This window comes from Melanerpes formicivorus, unplaced genomic scaffold (genome assembly GCF_026170545.1).
Source record: "Melanerpes formicivorus ecotype bairdi unplaced genomic scaffold, bMelFor1.0.p_v2 SCAF_29, whole genome shotgun sequence".
Lineage (NCBI taxonomy): Eukaryota > Metazoa > Chordata > Aves > Piciformes > Picidae > Melanerpes > Melanerpes formicivorus.
Window position 1 is genome coordinate 6,318,214 of NW_027142381.1, and position 17,885 is coordinate 6,336,098.

The 17,885-nt window shown below is 55.2% G+C and overlaps 2 protein-coding genes across 8 annotated transcripts; both read left to right on the forward strand.

The window, feature by feature from the left end:
* The first annotated feature begins 2,293 nt into the window (after window positions 1-2,293).
* Window positions 2,294-10,669, forward strand: LOC137449344 (aldehyde dehydrogenase family 3 member A2-like). Of its 4 annotated transcripts, none has more exons than XM_068154749.1 (12): window positions 2,294-2,416; window positions 3,138-3,311; window positions 3,685-3,916; window positions 4,024-4,109; window positions 4,963-5,171; window positions 5,334-5,451; window positions 5,588-5,729; window positions 5,916-6,082; window positions 6,566-6,665; window positions 7,343-7,578; window positions 8,563-8,686; window positions 8,983-10,669. In XM_068154749.1, the coding sequence occupies exons 2-11, from the start codon at window positions 3,150-3,152 to the stop codon at window positions 8,638-8,640; spliced, it is 1,530 nt and encodes a 509-aa protein (XP_068010850.1). In that variant the 5' UTR covers window positions 2,294-2,416; window positions 3,138-3,149; the 3' UTR covers window positions 8,641-8,686; window positions 8,983-10,669. The 4 variants fall into 4 exon arrangements, with proteins under 4 accessions (XP_068010850.1, XP_068010851.1, XP_068010849.1 ...); XM_068154750.1 differs by lacking the exon at window positions 2,294-2,416 and adding an exon at window positions 2,601-2,624; XM_068154748.1 differs by lacking the exon at window positions 2,294-2,416 and adding an exon at window positions 2,942-3,027.
* LOC137449345 (aldehyde dehydrogenase family 3 member A2-like) lies at window positions 2,973-17,866 on the forward strand. 4 transcript variants are annotated; one of them, XM_068154754.1, is made up of 11 exons: window positions 2,973-3,027; window positions 12,591-12,764; window positions 12,986-13,217; window positions 13,325-13,410; window positions 13,498-13,706; window positions 13,869-13,986; window positions 14,123-14,264; window positions 14,451-14,617; window positions 15,198-15,297; window positions 16,093-16,328; window positions 17,546-17,866. In XM_068154754.1, the coding sequence occupies exons 2-11, from the start codon at window positions 12,603-12,605 to the stop codon at window positions 17,567-17,569; spliced, it is 1,476 nt and encodes a 491-aa protein (XP_068010855.1). In that variant the 5' UTR covers window positions 2,973-3,027; window positions 12,591-12,602; the 3' UTR covers window positions 17,570-17,866. The 4 variants fall into 4 exon arrangements, with proteins under 4 accessions (XP_068010855.1, XP_068010853.1, XP_068010856.1 ...); XM_068154752.1 differs by lacking the exon at window positions 2,973-3,027 and adding an exon at window positions 11,889-11,995; XM_068154755.1 differs by lacking the exon at window positions 2,973-3,027 and adding an exon at window positions 11,889-11,995 and having other exon boundaries at window positions 13,325-13,353.
* The last annotated feature ends 19 nt before the right edge of the window (window positions 17,867-17,885 follow it).

The window sequence follows — 17,885 nt, forward strand, 5'->3', positions numbered from 1 at the left end:
GAGTGCTGTCTGGGCTTTGGTATCTGCCCAGCTTCTTGTGCCACTGGCCAGATTATGTGACTTTCCCAAAGCACTTGCTGCTCCAGACTAGGCAGACATTGAGGATTTTGCTCTGTGAGCATGGGGTGTGAGCTAAAAGGCCATTTATTGATTAGTGGTGTTATTTGGTGGACTCTTGAAACCAAATATTGCACAGCTTATCTTCCAAAGTCCTCTGATGGAAGCTTTTGGAAGCAGGGCAAGGAACAGCACAAAGGTGTGCTCCCAGGCCCTGTGCAGGAGCCTCTCTCACCATGGTGTCTGGCTATAAGTGATTCCAAGAAGGGAGTATGGGCAAAGGGCTGTCAAGAATGGAGGGGAGAGGAGAGTCTCAAGCTCAGCTTCTCACTGAAAGGTCTCTTGCTGCTGTAAGAAGAGCCCTTGGGATTAGAGCACCACTTCTACCTCCCAGCTCCTCTGGAGTTCAGTTACTTTCCCATAAATAGTTCCCTTTTTTATTGTTTCTTAGTGACTGAATAAAAATAGACAATCCTGTCAGCTCCTCGGCGTGGGGAGCACGCTGCAGACCATGCGCTTCGCCGTGTGCTGTCTGGGCTATTCTTCCCTCTCCCTCGAGATCCCACGCTTCCCTGAAACCCACCTGTCTCACCCAGCCGCTCCAGGGAGGCTCAACTGATGTTTTGTAAGGCTTAAAACGCCCCCAGCCTTGTTTCTTCTCCATAATTGGCTAAGAGATGTCCCTGACAAGGACCAAAAGGGACAGTCTCCCAGGATGCAGCAGGCTGCTGCTCTCTCCTCTCTGCAAATCCCAGCTTTCTGTGGAAGCGTGGCACAGGACCAGCCTGCTGGCCACTGGGATGAACTGGGAGCTGGAACCTCTGCCTCCTGCATGTGATGCCAAGCACATGAAGCACTGCTGCAGCATGAAAACCCTCAGGCTGAAGGATGAAGATTTTACAGGCTCTGGAGAACAGCCACTCTGGAAAGCCCAGGTAAATAACCCTCTCCCTGCCCCTGCAGGCATCCCTGGGTGGGTGTGCTGCCTGCCAAGGACGCACTGCAGCACTGGTTCCTCAGGCACGGTGTCATGCTGAGAGCTCAGGCTTTCACTGCAATGCATTCATTCCTTATCTAATTTTCCTTGGACCTCCAGACAGCATGGTGCCTGGACAGAGCTCCCACCTATCCTGCCAGCAAGGGTGCTGAGAGGATCAAGGAGAGCACTTTTGCATCAGGTAACACTCCTGTGAGGAACGTTCCATCATCTTGAATGCAAACCCAGCTCCTTTTTACATACCACAGTGCAAGGGCTCCGTTAAGTCAAGCCCAGCCTGCTTTTCTTTCACGTTTCATCCTGCATGCAAGCATTGGCCATTGTTCCTCTCAGTCTTTTCCAAGGCAGGCTGTTGACTGCTGAGGTTTGTGCAATCGCTTGTGAAATGCTCACGTGCGGAGACCATGAGTTGTTAGCAAAGCCAAGTGACTCCAGGAAAGCCAAGCTTTGTGTCTGGGGGAAATCATGGCTGAGCTAAAGGGCACCCCTCAGCTCCCTAGAACCAGGCTGATCTGGGGAAAGGGCATGAAACTTTGGGGGGGAACGTGTGCTTCATGCTGCCACCGGCACCCACTGTCATGGAGGGGTGTGACGGGCAGGGATTTCACTGGGCATGCTTTCAGCTGAGGAGCATGATTAGCTTGTCAGAAACCACGGAGCACAAACAACTCCACAATGATTTTCAACTTCATCCCCTCACATTCCTTAGAACAAGTTGTGGCAGGACTATTTTTAACCGGAACAAGCCCAGTCTTGTCTCAATTACTTTCCCTGGTTTGTTTCTGAGGGGTTTTGTTTGTTTGTTTGTTTCTTTTGGCTTGCTTCCCACGCAAGTTTCACGGTTATTTCCCCAGCCAGGCTGTTCCTGGGCATTGCTTCGCCTCCTCCGCAACATCGCCTGCGTTTCCCAGTCCTTGCGGGCCGGTTTTCCGTGACCGATTTGTCTCTTCCTGCCGAGCCGCGCAGGATGTTGCTGGAAGGGCACCGTGATCCCCTTCAGCAGCGCTTGAGCTCGGAAATGCCGCCCAAAGCTGAGGCGCTGGGTGAGTTCAGGGCAGCGTTTGCTCTGCAGGGCGCACCGAGAGATAACGCTGCCCGGTGCCATTCGCCCTCCTGTGATAAGGAACCCGGAGAGGGACTTTAACCTCCCCAGAGACCTCACGCAATGCGTTCCTCTGCCCCACGGCAGCAGATCACACCCTGTTGGGCCGCAGTCAGTGCCAGACCCGGTCCCGCCCACGGCTCGGCACATCTCCCGGGGCAGCCCACGGGACACTGGCCGCTTTCCCGAGCAGCTCCGGCACCGCAGCCCGCGGAGAGTCCGGGAGCAGAGAAGGACCTTCCGAGACCGGGGGAATCGAGGTGATGCCGGTTCCCGGGGGACCCTGTCCGGCCCCGCAGCTCCTGGGGATGGGGCACCGGATCCGAGGCTTCTCGGGACCAGGCGCCGCCGGGGGGGGTCCCGGGGCCGCTGCACCGCCCCGGCCCGCGCGCGCCGTCCGCTTCCGCTCCGAGCCCGCCTGGGGGGCGCGCGGCGCCGTCACGTGAGCGGAAGGCGGAAGCAGCTGAGGCGAGCGGGGGGACGGCGGCGGGGGCGGGCCCGGGGGGGCGGAGGGGGCGCGGGGGTGGGGGGCGCTTCCCGGCGGCTGTGGCACTCTCCTGGGGGTGGGAGAGCTGCGGTTGGGGTTTTTGCCTCAGCCCGGCTGGCGCTCGGGGGTCGGTGGGGTTCCTCGGGCGGGCCGCCTCCGCCCGGCCGCCTCCGCCCTCGGCCTTGCCGGGTGCCGCTCGGTGCGGGGAAAGGCCTCTGCCCCCGACCTCCGTCCCTGCCCGCCAGCGGTTGCCGTTGTACTGATGTTTGCCCCTAGTGCGCCGTGTTAAACTTTTGCAAAGCACAAAACTGCAGGAAATTGTTGGGGGTTGCAGAAAGATTGAGCAGAGCTGGGACCGAGCGGCAGCAGAACCCAGCCCTCGAGGTGGGGTTGCAGTGGTGGTTGAGTGTGGCCGGTGCCTGTGGGAAATGTCCCTCTTCAGCCGGAGGAGAGACGGCTCTGGTCAGCTGAGTCTTGCTTCTCTCTCCCTGCAGCGCTGAGCAGCCATGGAGAGGATACAGGAGGTCGTGGGGCGGGCGAGAGCTGCCTTCAAAGCGGGCCGCTGCCGCTCGCTGGAGTTCAGGATCCAGCAGCTGAAGGCTCTGGAGAGGATGGTGAAGGAGAAGGAGAGGGAGATCCTGGCAGCCATCAAGGCAGATCTGCACAAGGTCTGGACTGGAAGTTTCTTCCATCAGTCATGCACAGACAGTGATCAGCATGGAAGGGAAAGTGGGGAGGCTGAGGGCTGCTTTTGCTGATGTCCTGCTAAGGTCTGCTGACACCATTGCTAAAGAGCTAGTCCGAGGTGAGACTGGAAAGGCAGGTCCTGGCTGTAAGGTTCTGCCTGCTGTTGCACCCTGTACCCCATGCACCCAGACTGACTGTCTTCTGTTAGGGATCCTTTGGGGCAGAACTGCCAGTATCAAACACTTAGCACCAGCAGAATTTGCCTTGTTCCTGAGCTGCTGTGGTGGGTGTGGGAGGTGGATGTAGGAGCTGGGTGCCTTTGCTGATCCCTCCCCATGCTCCTTGTTGTTGCAGTGTGGGCCCAATGCATACAGCCATGAGATAATGGGTTTTTTGGGGGAGTTGGCCCTGACCATAGAGAAGCTGTCATCCTGGGCAGCCCCTCAGCCTGTGAAGAGGAACCTGATGACGATGAGGGACGAGGCCTTCATCCGCTACGAGCCGCTGGGAGTGGTGCTGATCATCGGGGCCTGGAACTACCCTTTCATCCTGGTCATGCAGCCTTTGGTTGGGGCCATCGCAGCAGGTGGGGACCTGCTTCAGCCCCTGTCCCTCCTGGGGCTGTGGGTGGGCACTGTATGAGGCAGGAGAGGAGTGTGAGGGTTCAAAGGCTGAGCTGTATTTATCTTGTAGGCAATGCTGTGGTGGTGAAGCCATCAGAGGTCAGTGAGAACACAGCTCAGCTGATTGCTGATATCCTCCCCCAGTACCTTGACCGGGTGAGTGTGGTCCTGCTCCTGATGATATTGTCTTGAGGAAATATCTGGTATGCATTTAAAGGGCTCATACAGGTCAGAGTCATATTAGTTGCTTACTTTCTCCAAAGGAGTTTAAGCAGGAGGTACAGGAAGGGCTGAATTACTCACAGAGCACTAAGATGTTGCCACGTTCTTCATGTCTTAGCATAACCTAACAAGCTTATATAACCCTGCTGCAACGTGACATCCCTTCTGACATTCCACACTGTGAAGAGGTGTGTGAGTGTACCTCTCACTGCAGTAGCTGCTTCCTTCTCTGCAGGGCTAGGAATCCCCCTAGGTGAGCACAAGTTTGTGCTGGATGCTGCCTGTGTCTGGCTCTTTCTGAGGACTGGGTGCCGTTTACTCTCTAGCAGCGTGTCCTGGGTTTCCCTGTCCTGCCAAACCAGACTGAGAGCAGGATGTGTTGTTTTTCCTCTGCTTCTCTGGCAGCAGTGTCATCCACTGCACTGTGTCCCTGAGGCTCTTTCTCTCTCAGCACAGCTCCACTGGGAGCTTCCTCCAGGGACTTAGCATTGTCTTGATGTAGGGTGAGAGCTGAGGAAGGAAGCAGCCCTCAGGAGAGCTCAGTGATCATACGTGCCTTGAGTTTTAATCTGTGGGAGCAACTCTATGGCCTGATTCAGCCCTGGCCACAAGCTCCAATTCTTTTAGTTCAAATGAAACCTGGCTTAAGGAGAAGGAGCAGAGCTTTTCTCTGTTCTCACTCTCGTTGAGCTGTTAACAGAGCCCACGAGTGAGCCTGCCCTGTGCAGAGCTGCTGCCTTGACACGTGGTAACTATATGGTAACTATAAGGCTCGTTTGCCCCACAGGAGCTGTACCCTGTGGTCACTGGAGGAGTGCCTGAGACCACAGAGCTGCTGAAGCAGAGATTTGATCACATCCTCTACACTGGCAACACTGCAGTGGGCAAAATCGTGATGGCAGCGGCGGCCAAGCACCTGACGCCGGTCACCCTGGAGCTGGGGGGGAAGAGTCCCTGCTACATCGACAGCGACTGTGACCTGGCTGTGGCCTGCAGGTCAGGCTCTTGGAGCCTTGCTGGGGTCTGAGCGGTGGGACAGGGCAGGTGCACGTCTGTGGGCTCTCGTCCCCAGCCTGGGGGTGTCCTTCAGGTGCTTTCAGCTGGGCTGTGAGCTCTGAAGGGACTGAGCCCAGAGAGAGCTTCTCCCTGTGCCCGCAGGCGGATAACGTGGGGCAAGTACATGAACTGTGGGCAAACCTGCATCGCCCCTGACTACATCCTCTGCCACCCATCCATTCAGAGCCAGGTGGTGGAGAACATCAAGGCCACTCTGCAGGTGAGCATGGAGCTGCTGGAGCTGTGGCAGTTGTCCCCGTTACAGGCCCGGTGCGAGGTGCTGGAGCTGCAGCCCCGCAGCTGTGGCTGTTGCAGAGGGCTCTTGAGCACTTGGGCTCTGCTGTGCCCTTTGGCAGGAGTTCTATGGGGCAGATGTGAAGTCATCTCCTGATTACGAAAGGATCATCAACAAGCGCCACTTCAAGAGGATCCTGGGCCTGCTGGAAGGGCAGAAGATTGCTCATGGGGGAGAGACTGATGAGGCCTCCTGCTTCATAGGTACCTCTGGGAGCTGTCTGGGAGGGGAGCTGGAGGCTGGGACCTTCTGCCGGGGTAGCCCTTTGGGAGCTGCATGTGCCTGTGGCTTGCTTGGTGTGTGTTGCATGCAGGCAGTGCCCAGCCAAGACAAGGTCCTGTGGTGCACCACATCTTCTGTCCTGCTCACACCCTCTCTGCTCCCCTCAGCACCCACCATCCTGACCGACGTTTCTCCGGAGTCAAAGGTGATGGAAGAGGAGATCTTTGGACCAGTCCTCCCCATTGTGCCTGTGAAGAGTGTGGAGGAAGCCATTGAGTTCATCAACCTTCGGGAGAAGCCTCTTGCCCTCTATGTCTTCTCCAACAAGAAGGAGGTGAGTGTGGGCTGTGCTCCCTGTGGAGGTGTCTGTGTGCAAGTCAATCCTGGACATGGCCCACCCCAGGCCTGACTCCCTGCAGGGTCTCTGTTGTCTCCTCTTTGCCTGTGAACCACAGCCTCTGGCTCCCAGGGGACCACGAGTGTCCCCAGAGCTGCTGGAAGTTCCCAGTCTCCTGCTGGAGTTCATCTTTGTATGACTCTGATAAAATGGATAAAATCCTGAGTTTTCTCTTTGGTGCTATGTAGTCTTTCACGATCAATTTAGGTACTTTCAATAAATCCCTTGTGAGGAGAGTTCCCAGGTTTCCATCGTTCCCATTCCTTCTCTGAACTTTTCAACCCTGTGTGAAGAGGGCTTCTCTGAGTTGTCAGACAGGGAGAGGGCTGTGGGCTCATATTTCCCCTCCTAGTCCTGCTCAGTTACACTGTCTGGTCTCTGCTGGGCCTTTGTAATGGTTTGTTTGCTTTCTCTTGCCAGTTAATCAAGAGAGTCATCTCAGAAACCTCCAGTGGGGGGTTCACTGGAAATGATGTCATCATGCATTTCTTCCTCTCCACCTTACCTTTTGGTGGTGTTGGTAAGTTACTGGAGCTCCTCCAAATGTTGTGATTGCTGCAGGGTATGTCCCAGGGAAGCAGCAGATGGTTTGTGGCCAGGTACCCCAGTGCCTGTTACAGCCAAAGGGTTTCTGTGTAGCACTTCTCAGTAATAAATTCTGGGAGTATGTTTGGATGAGGCTAAAAGAGAAAAACCTCTGGGCATGAACCAGCAGTGTTCTGCTGCTGGGAACAGCAAGAACTGTCCTGGAATTGAAAAACCTGAAGTGCACCCTGTAAAGCTCCTCAGGAGCCCCTTCTCACACAGCACTTGGTCAGATCTCAGAGCTTCAGTGTGGTGCTTTGAGTGGGAGCTGAATTCAGGGATGAGCTGGAGATGGTCAGAGGCACAGCAAACTGCACACAGGGGTACAAGTACTGGAGAGTGTAGTGAGAAGGAGGTGGGGAAGAAGGGTGATGGAGTGCAGGTGGACATCTGGGCGACTGAGAAGTGCTGCAGAGAGGAAGGATCAGTTGTGTCCTCTCTGCAGGAACAGAGAGAAGTTGTGCAAGGAAGCAGATGCAGGGCGGGTAAGGCACAGGCCAGCTGGCAAGCACCTGGAATCCTGTGCTGCTTCTTGCCCTGCTGGTGGCCTCTAGCGGCCAAGGTCTGACCGGCTGAGCCTGCGGTGTGACCTGCCTGGCTTCTGTCCCGCAGGGAACAGTGGGATGGGAGCCTACCACGGCAAGCACAGCTTTGAGACCTTCTCCCACCGCCGTTCCTGCTTGATCAAGGACCTGAAGATGGAAGGGACAAACAACCTGCGGTATCCCCCCATCAGCCAGAAGAAGGTGGATTGGGCCAAGTTCTTCCTTTTGAAGCGGTTTAACAAGGGCCAAATTGGCCTGGCCATGTTGGCCCTGCTGGGGATTGTGGCAGCAGTGGTGTGGAAGGTGAGCTTTGGGTCTTTGCTATCTCTGTGAGTGCATGTGCAGTCCATCTGATCTTCTGCAAGTTCACTCTTTGCAGCTGCAGCCCTTCCCTAGAGCCTGGCCTGATTTTTCAGTCTGGGGTCTGGTGATGTCTGGCCCACCTGAAAGTGTCACAATCTGCTTCTCCCTCTGGCAAGTGGTATCTAGGATAGGAATGTCCTCAGGTCTCCTGTGAGAAGCTCCCTCCAGGGGCAGAGGCTGGTATGTTTTGGACAGGTTAGGTAGGAGTAGATGCAATTCCAGGGCTTTCTTCAGCAGCACTATGAGCTGTTCCACAGCCTAGCCCAAGTGGCTGCTGCTCTGGGCTCTGGCACCCTGGGGAAGGGAGATTGTGTTCTACTGCCAAAGGCTATGATAAGCTCTTTTTCCTCACCCTGTTGCAGCCCCAGTCTGACCTTAGCTCATGTTATTTCCATTTCTTCTTTGCTTCTGGCTGGGCAGTGCAGAAGGGTGGGATGTGCTTTCTGCCTTGCAGGAGGCTGAGGCTTGCTGGTGCTGGCTGGAGATCTTGACATGCCTCCTCAAGTAAAGGGATAAAATCCAAAACTCCAAGTGGGATCTCTGGGGTTTCTGCATGGCTGAGGGCCCAGCTGCTATGTCTGCCTATGCTGGTTGTTCCTTGCAAAGCTCAGCTGTTCATCCTTCCCATCCATGCCCTGAGTAACTGACTTTATGGAGCAGCTACTGAGGGGACAGGAGGTGGCAGTGTAGATCAGAACTCTGCCCTTCAGGCTGTTCTGCATCATTCCTGCTGCAAGGAGATGTGCAGGAGCCCAGCAAGCCAGGAGAAGTAACCTACCTGCCTGCATGTTTGAGTTCAGGAGAAGGCACAAGAGCCAACAGCTGGCTCAGGCCTTGGAGCAGCAGCCAGGCTGTGTCTAGGTGAATGGCTTCTCAGGGAAGGGAGGAGCTCACAGCATCTTGAAACCGTTTGGGTTTTCTCAGAATCACCACTCTGTGCTGAAGAGAAAAGCCCTCTTGATTGTGCTGGCTGTGCAGAGGCTGGGCTGGCCCAGTGTGTAGTAAGGAGGAGCAGGTTTCAGAGCACTGCTGTGGCTGTCACAGTGAGGTAGGAGCCTTTCTCTTCTCCTGTGTGTAGACCTGATTTGAGATGGTGCAAAGCCACATCAGAGTAGTGAATGTGGAGCCTGCAGGAGGTTCCCCTGGAGTGCGATGCTCTGCCCGGCAGTGCTCAGAGCTAAAGCACACAGGATGACCACAGTCAGTGCATGCCCAGGGGGCAGGAGGGCTCTGGGGAACTCATCCTGAGTGAGGGGGCTTTGCTTCAGGCTGTTCTAGAAAGTGAGTTGGTTTTGCCTCAGCAAATCCCTTCACAAGACCTTGGTGTTGTGTTTTCTTTCACAGGTAGTTTAAGGCTGAAGAGAGGAGGAGGCGGCGAGAGCAAGCCACACTCCGAGTGCTTGCTTTGTGCCTGCTGCCTTGAGCTGGGGAGTCACTTCTTTTTCTTTTGTACTGGCTTCTTTCAGTGAGCTGCTGAACACACAGCATTCCCTTAGAGAGACACTAACCAGGAGATAGCTCAGGCTCCTGTTTACTGAACAGCCATGCTGAAACAGAGGGACCAGTGGTACAAGCTCTCAAAAGGACTGCAGAGCAAGAGATACCAGCCCCTACCTCCACCCCATGCCATGCAGAGCTCTGGTCCCAGGTACACACATGCTGTGTCTTGAACCAGTGACAAACAGGAGCTAAAGTTTCAGCTGTCACTGGGTTGTCAGGTTTTTCCCTGCAGTTTTCTGTTGTGCTCTGGGCAGCCACCCTTTTGGTGATGAGTCTGAAGCAGGCTGTGCTGGCTGCTACCAATAGTGGTGGGTGTGAATAAACCCAGGGAGCTTCCCCTTGCATGTTTAACTGAGGTGAAATATTCATTGATCTCTGCAAACCAGAAGCATCCACAGGTGGAATTCAGCCCTTTCTGGGGCTCTGGGTTTCATCCTGTGCCTGTCACAATTATTTGGCAGTTAGAAAGTGACAAAGATGATGCTGCACTGCCTATGCTCTGCAGATAAGAGTATCTGACACTGATGCAGAACAGCTTCCAGGCCTGTTTGGAGAAGGGAGAAGCCCACAATAAAGTGCCCTGTTGTGGGCTACCCCCACACAGCCATTCACTGGCTCCCTCAGTGGACCAGGGAAGAGAATTGTAAGGATCAAAGTGAGAAGCCTTGCAGGCCGAGTTAAAGGCAGTTTAATAGGTGAAGTGAAGCTGGGTGTGCAAACAGATGAAGGAATGCATTGATTACTTCCCCTCAAGCAGGCAGGTGTTCAGCCATCCCCAGGAGAGCAAGGCTGCAGCACCTTGTGGTGACTTGGGCAGACTTGCCAAAGCTCTGTGTCCACCCCACCTTCCTCTTTGCCCCTTCAGCTTTTATCACTGAGCACAACACCACATGGTCTGGAATGTCCCTTTGGTCAGCTGGGGTCAGCTCTCCCAACCATGTCTCCTCTCTGTTTCTTGCTGTCCACCACCTATGGACTGGTGGGGTGAGAAATGGAGACTGTAACACTGTGCCAGCAGTGTTCAGCAACAACTAAACCATGGGTGTGCTACCAGCACTGCTTCAGTCCCAAATCCAAACCACAGCACTGTCCTACTATGAAGAAACTGAGTGGCTGTGGTGAAAATGAACTCCATCCCAGGCAAAACCAGTACAAAGCTGCTCCTGGCCAGAATCCTCCAAGGGAAAACAATTGCTGAAAGAGTGTGTACATGCTCCTCTCTGATCCAGCTTCTGGGGCTGCTATAAGCTTGCACTGAGAGGTAATGTGGGGCTTCTTGTAGCTTGGGGAGAGGATGCTGGAGAAAAAAATTAAGGTGAAAAGGACCTGAGAGATAGGAATGCTGAGAAATACTAATGTTTAAAGAAGCACAAAGGTAAAGGTAATTATTAAATGCAATTGCTCACTCTACAGAACTACATTTACTGTGCAATAAGGTAGGATTTCTTCATGCCTGCTGAAAATCCATATGCTAAGCCTTTTTAATGATATCTTTTGCAAGTACTAAATAAACACAGAATTTAAGTAATAACCTGAGCCTGGTTAAGTCTCTGCAGTCTCCTGAGGTGATCCTGCCCATGCTCTGCTGCTCCCTGCTCTACTGTGGCTGGGCCAAATGTCACACACATGTTGCAAGGTGCCTCTGATCCAGTGCTGAAGTATCATAGTATCAGTCAGGGTTGGAAGGGACCACAAGGATCAGCTAGTTCCAGCCCCCCTGCCATGGGCAGGGACACCCCACACTAGATCAGGCTGGCCAGAGCCTCATCCAGCCTGGGCTTAAACACCTCCAGGGACGGGGCCCCAACCACCTCCCTGGACAACCCATTCCAGGGCTTCACCACTCATGGAGGTCCCCAGCATGATGACATCCTGCTCATGGGGAAGGACCCCTCAGAGCTCAGGCAGGACAGCGCAAGCAAGATGCCAGAGGTGCCTGGAGCTAGGCAGGGCATGGAGCGTGGTGATGCTGGGAGCTGTGGAGAAACCTGACTGTTTCTGCTGGTCCAGAGGTGGGCCACAAAGGTGATCAGAGGGCTGGAGCACCTCGCCTCCAAAAACAAAGTGAAAGAATTGGAGCTGTTCAGCCTGGAGAAGAGAAGGCTCCAGGGAGTCCTGAGAGCTGCATTTTGATATCTGAAGGGGACCTACAGGCAGGCTGGGGAGCGACTGTTCAGAAGGGCCTGCGGTGATAGGACAAGGGGCAATGGTTTGAAACTGGAGCAGGGAGATTTAGGTTGGACATCAGGACATCAGGTGGAAATTCTGCACAACGAGAGTGGTAAAATACTGAAACAGGTTGCCCAGGGCTGTGGTTGAGGCCTCATCCCTGGAGACATTCAAGATCAGACTGGATGTGTCCCTGGGCAGCCTGATCTAGTTGGAGGTGTCCCTGCTGACTGCAGGGGGGTTGGATGAGGCTCTCTTCCAAGCCAATGCAATCTGTGAATCTAGTGCCATCCTGTGCAAATCCACCCCCTGATGGCCAGGCACCCACAGGCACTGCCCATGTGGGGGCTGTTACACCCTGCTGACAGCCTGGGCTGTGTTCGTTGGCTGCGAGCAGCTGCTGCGGCAGGTTGAAAGTGCTCTGCTGGCCCTGTGCAGCCAGCGTGGGCACAGCCTTGGGGTCTCACAGTCCCACAGGGGCAGGTGGATGCAGCCATCCAGGGCTTCCACATTCCTGGTGCAAGGATGTATCTGGGTTAAGGGCCTCTTGTGTTTAGCAAGAGCCTGGGCTCAGGCCAGCTGTCCTCTTGCGGGAGGAGAGATTGCTCCAAGCTGTGTCAGGGGAAGGGCTTGCAACTGCTTGCACTCATTGTGGGAGACTGCTGGAGAGACAGAAGCTTCTCTGCAGGTAACTTGCTTTTTTCCTTCATTTTTGGAATGAATCATCTGCTTTCTTGGCTGGCATCTGGTCTGTGTCCAGGTGGGGAGGGGAGGGCACCTGGCAAAGGTTGCAAGGGAACCTCGGTGTCTTGTTCAGTCAGGGACTGCAGGTAGAGTTCTTGTCCTGGCTGCCAGAAAGCAGGACAAAACCTCTGCCAGAAAGCAGGACAAAACCACAAAGCCATGTGGGGACTTGAGGTTATGGGGGAAACAGGTATGAGCTGACTCCAGGTACACAGCTCCACTTCTAGCTGGCTGCCCAACAGGACCATGGTCAGCTGGGTTTAAGGGTATGCCCAAGCTGGAGGAAAGCACCTACAGAACAGATCTCTCCATCCCAAGAGATGCTAGGTCACCATCAGAGGCGGCACCTGTTGGTGGACCCTGTGCAGGTAGGACAGGGCATTGGGAGATGTGAGCCCTGAGCAGTTGCCATGGAAGGAGAGTATCTCCTTACTTTGCTACAGGTAGGACATCTCTTGGTGGTGCCCTCAGCATTCCCAGGCCTGAGCAGCCCTCCATGGCCCCGTGGTCAGCTGAGGCTTGCTGCTCTCTCCCTGCAGCGCTGAGCAGCCATGGAGAGGATACAGGAGGTCGTGGGGCAGGCGAGAGCTGCCTTCAACTCGGGCCGGTGCCGCGCACTGGAGTTCAGGATCCAGCAGCTGAAGGCTCTGGAGAGGATGGTGAAGGAGAAGGAGAGGGAGATCCTGGCAGCCATCAAGGCAGATCTGCACAAGGTGTGGGTCGGTGGGGAGGATCTCTCCCTTCTGCTGCGCATGGATAGTGGTCAGCACTGAGGGAAGCAGCAACCCCCAGGGCTGCCTTCACCATGTCAGATGATGTCTGCATGGTCCTGGATGATTTTGCTGTGCCTCGCTGGCAGGTGCAGTGGGTGGGGGAGGTGGGTGAGGGACCTGGGCGCCTTTGCTGGCCCACCCCAAGCTCCCTGTTGTTACAGTGTAGGCACAAAGCATTCATCTTTGAGATGGTAAATGTGCTGGAGGAGCTGGCCCTGGCCACGGGCAGGCTGCCATCCTGGGCAGCCCCTCAGCCTGTGAAGAGGAACCTGATGACGATGAGGGACGAGGCCTTCATCCGCTACGAGCCGCTGGGAGTGGTGCTGATCATCGGGGCCTGGAACTACCCTTTCACCCTGATCATGCAGCCCTTGGTTGGGGCCATCGCAGCAGGTGGGGACCTGCTTCAGCCCCTGTCCTTCCTGGGGCTGTGGGTGGGCACTGTATGGGGCAGGAGAGGAGTGTGAGGGTTCAGCGGTTGTGCTGCATTTGTATTGTAGGCAATGCTGTGGTGGTGAAGCCATCAGAGGTCAGTGAGAACACAGCTCAGCTGATTGCTGATATCCTCCCCCAGTACCTTGACCAGGTGAATGTGGGTCTACATCAGTCCCTGGGTTTCGACATGACACAGTTATGAGCTGTCCTGGGGTGACCCCCACATCTTGTCCTGCAGAAGCTGTACCCTGTGGTCACTGGAGGAGTGCCTGAGACCACAGAGCTGCTGAAGCAGAGATTTGATCACATCCTCTACACTGGCAACTCCGCGGTGGGCAAAGTCGTGATGGCAGCGGCGGCCAAGCACCTGACGCCGGTCACCCTGGAGCTGGGGGGGAAGAGTCCCTGCTACATCGACAGCGACTGTGACCTGGCTGTGGCCTGCAGGTCAGGCTCTTGGAGCCTTGCTGGGGTCTGAGCGGTGGGACAGGGCAGGTGCACGTCTGTGGGCTCTCGTCCCTGGCCTGGGGGTGTCCTTCAGGCGCTTTCAGCTGGGCTGTGAGCTCTGAAGGGACTGAGCCCAGAGAGAGCTTCTCCCTGTGCCCGCAGGCGGATAACGTGGGGCAAGTACATGAACTGTGGGCAAACCTGCATCGCCCCTGACTACATCCTCTGCCACCCATCCATTCAGAGCCAGGTGGTGGAGAACATCAAGGCCACTCTGCAGGTGAGCATGGAGCTGCTGGAGCTGTGGCAGTTGTCCCCGTTACAGGCCCGGTGCGAGGTGCTGGAGCTGCAGCCCCGCAGCTGTGGCTGTTGCAGAGGGCTCCTGAGCACTTGGGCTCTGCTGTGCCCTTTGGCAGGAGTTCTATGGGGCAGATGTGAAGTCATCTCCTGATTACGAAAGGATCATCAACAAGCGCCACTTCAAGAGGATCCTGGGCCTGCTGGAAGGGCAGAAGATTGCTCATGGGGGAGAGACTGATGAGGCCTCCTGCTTCATAGGTACCTCTGGGAGCTGTCTGGGAGGGGAGCTGGAGGCTTGGACCTTCTGCCGGGGTAGCCCTTTGGGAGCTGCATGTGCCTGTGGCTTGCTTGGTGTGTGTTGCGTGCAGGCAGTGCCCAGCCAAGACAAGGTCCTGTGGTGCACCACATCTTCTGTCCTGCTCACACCCTCTCTGCTCCCCTCAGCACCCACCATCCTGACCGACGTTTCTCCGGAGTCAAAGGTGATGGAGGAGGAGATCTTTGGACCAGTCCTCCCCATTGTGCCTGTGAAGAGTGTGGAGGAAGCCATTGAGTTCATCAACCTTCGGGAGAAGCCTCTTGCCCTCTATGTCTTCTCCAACAAGAAGGAGGTGAGTGTGGGCTGTGCTCCCTGTGGAGGTGTCTGCGTGCAAGTCAATCCTGGACATGGCCCACCCCAGGCCTGACTCCCTGCAGGGTCTCTGTTGTCTCCTCTTTGCCTGTGAATCACAGCCTCTGGCTCCCAGGGGACCACGAGTGTCCCCAGAGCTGCTGGAAGTTCCCAGTCTCCTGCTGCAGGACTCTGGGTTTGCACAGTCCCCTGCACCTTGGTTGCCAGCCCATGCTGGTGGGTTCAGTTTCCTTGCACACCTCCTGCCCTGCTGTACCAGGTCAGGAATTTACAGCAGGGCTTTGCAATGCCACAACAGCCCTGGGCCGTTGGGGTGGGAGGGCTGAGGAGCAGCCCAGGCTCTGGCTCAGGCACAACCTGTCCCACTGAGACAGAGCCTTTTCTTTTTGTGTCTGTTCATGCCGGGCAGAGCTTGTGCTCCCTCGAGGAGCAAGGCACAGCCTGGCCCCACCACAAAGGGGGATGCAGGCTTCACCTTTGGCACCCACCTCCTCTGGTAAATGCCAGAATGTTGTTGGCCCATCTTGATTTCCCTCTGTGCTATATCTCATTGTGGGCAGCTGATCAGAAGCATGATGTCAGAGACCTCCAGCGGTGGTGTGACAGTCAACGATGTCCTCATACAATATGGGGTTCTCAGTCTGCCCTTTGGGGGTGTGGGTAAGTCTTTGCTTCGTCCTAAACACCTGGTTTCAGTCTCCCATCAGCAGCCTCAGACCCAGGTGCCATCATGGGCATCTGGCAGTTCAGGAACTTGCAGCTTTATTTTCCTCCATTAGTATTTTCACTGCTGAGTTCCTTTGTAAAAGGCTCATTAGTGGCTAGAGCAGTTGATGCCTGTGGACCCTCTGGGAAGACCCTCTGACATCTATCCACAGCTCAGGTTCTCCTGCACTGGGGCATGGGATAAAGTTGCATGTGGCCAAGCAGCTGGTTGAGCATCCATGGTCACTGTCAGGTTCATGGCTTTGTAGCAGAGCCCACCTGGCTGTGGGTAGTGTGCTGAGGTTTCGGGTGTTTCTGATGGCAGATTGCTGAATGTCTTCCTTGTGTCACACTGTGTGAAATACCAGACCCTGCCCCTCCTGTCCCCTGCCCCTCCTGTCCCCTGCCCCTCCTGTCCCCTGCCCCTCCTGTCCCCTGCCCCAGTGTGAATTTGCTGGAAGAAGCAGGGCTGGGCCCTAGGGAGGAGAGGGCTGGTGCCATCAACACTGGAGGGTGGATGCACACAACCAGCTGCTCACTGCCTTGAGTTCAAAGCAGTGAGCAGCTCCTCTCTTGTTTCTGGGCAGTTATTACAGCTGCCCTTTGCTTCTCTGCCCATGGGGAGCAGAGCAGCTGCTCACAGTGGGAGACACCACGGCCATGGTGTCTGTGTCCTGGGGGCTCCCAAGGAGAGTCTCAGCAATGCAACTGTCAGTGTGTACAGCATGACCTGCCTGGGTTGTGTCTCAGGCAACAGTGGGATGGGAGCCTGCCACGGCAAGCACAGCTTTGAGACCTTCTCCCACCGCCGCTCCTACTTGATCAAGGACCTGAAGATGGAGATTTTGAACTCCTGTCGGTACCCGCCGAGCAGCCAGAAGAAGGTGGATCTCATCAAGTGTGTTGTCTTTAAGCAGCTAAACAAGAGCCAAATGGCACTGGTCGTCTTGGCCCTGCTGGGGATTGTGGCAGCAGTGGTGATAAAGGTGAGCTTAGGCTCTCTGCCATCCACATGAGCCCCCAGCTGTGTCCCCTCAGTCCTGCCTGGTCTCAGCCTCCATCATCCTGTTGCCTTGGGCTCTGCTCCCTTTCCTGTGGGACTCAGCCTTGTTTTGGTGCCTCTCCAGATGCTGTCACCACAGGAGAGGGGTGATCAGCAGTCTGGACTTGTAACCTGCCACTCACTCCCTGCAGTCCTAGTGCTGAACTTTTTTTTTTTGCTGCAATTCCATCACTTCTGAGGCAGCAGGGAATGAAATGCACCCAAAGCAGAGCAGCTCTGGGGGGTCCAGCTCCTGCTGAAACAGGAACTGATTCAGAGCTGCACTGTTGGTTATGCCTCAGCAGGGAGTGGTGGCAGAAAGATGAAGGAAGCATCTGCCCTGCTTTGCAAACAGGAGCCCATCTAAAGCCTTTTGGGCGTGGAGGAAATCCTTTGTCACAAGGAGGGCATTCAAACAAACTCTGCTGTTACTGAGCCTCTTACCTATGCAATGCCTCTCTTGATCCCCACAGAGCTGCCTCCCACCAGTACTAAGCCTGACAAAATGAGGACAGACTGAGAGAGTTGGGGCTATTCAGTCTGGAGAAGAGAAGGCTCCAAGGAGACTTTATTGTGGTCTTCCAGTATCTTAAGAGGGCCTACAAGAAAGCTGGGGAGGGACTTTTGAGGGTGTCAGGTAGTGATAGGACTGGGGGGAATGAACAAAAATAGAAATAGGTAGATTCAGATTGGATGTTAGGAAGAAATGCTTCCCTGTGAGGGTGGTGAGACACTGGCACAGGTTGCCCAGGGAGGTGGTGGAAGCCTCATCCCTGGAGGCTTTTAAGGCCAGGCTGGATGTGGTTCTGAGCAACCTGATCTAGAGTGAGGTGTCTCTGCCCATGGATGGGGGGGTTGGAACTAGATGATCTTTGAGGTCCCTTCCAACCCTAACAATTCTATGATTCTATAAAATGTGGGGCTTACTGATGGGAACTGGGCAGACTGGTTGTCCCCAGTAGCCTGCCCATAGCAGAGGGAAAGAGCCTCTAAGAACTTAGAACCATAGAATTCTTTTGCTTAGGGGACCTTTAAGATCATTGAGTCCAACCATGAGCCCAGCACTGCCAGGTCCCCACTAAACCATATCCCTCAGCACCAGCTTGTAGCACCTGATCCTTGAAAGGGCTCATGACTGAACAGATTGATGTCTTGTTGCAGGGGAAACCACTTCTAGCCATCTAGGGTGTGCAATGCCTACCTGAGGCTCTCTGAGCTGTGGCCACACTCTGTCCCAAGGACCGGAGGGTCACCCCTGGCCGTCGCACCATTGGTACAAAGCATTTGGGGCTGATGGGGGCAACACTGCTGTGACCAGGAGTCCCAGGTCTGAGGAAGGCCTTGGCCAGAGTGGCTGAGCACCACCCACCTGATCTGTCATCGAATTCCCATTTATGTATTGCTTTAGTGGTTTCATTTACCTCCAAACTTGTAACTGCAAGCTGACTTGCACTGGAATAAAAATTCTGGTTTACTCTGACAGCCACCCAGAGCAGTGCAA

Coding starts and splice junctions, on each gene's coding strand:
- LOC137449344 (XM_068154749.1), top strand. CDS start 3,150: ATGGAGAGGATACAGGAGGTCGTGGGGCGGGCGAGAGCTGCCTTCAAA. Junction 3,312..3,684: donor TCAAGGCAGATCTGCACAAG/GTCTGGACTGGA, acceptor TTGTTGTTGCAG/TGTGGGCCCAATGCATACAG. Junction 6,666..7,342: donor CTTACCTTTTGGTGGTGTTG/GTAAGTTACTGG, acceptor TCTGTCCCGCAG/GGAACAGTGGGATGGGAGCC.
- LOC137449345 (XM_068154754.1), top strand. CDS start 12,603: ATGGAGAGGATACAGGAGGTCGTGGGGCAGGCGAGAGCTGCCTTCAAC. Junction 13,707..13,868: donor GACCTGGCTGTGGCCTGCAG/GTCAGGCTCTTG, acceptor CTGTGCCCGCAG/GCGGATAACGTGGGGCAAGT. Junction 16,329..17,545: donor TGGCAGCAGTGGTGATAAAG/GTGAGCTTAGGC, acceptor GTCTTGTTGCAG/GGGAAACCACTTCTAGCCAT.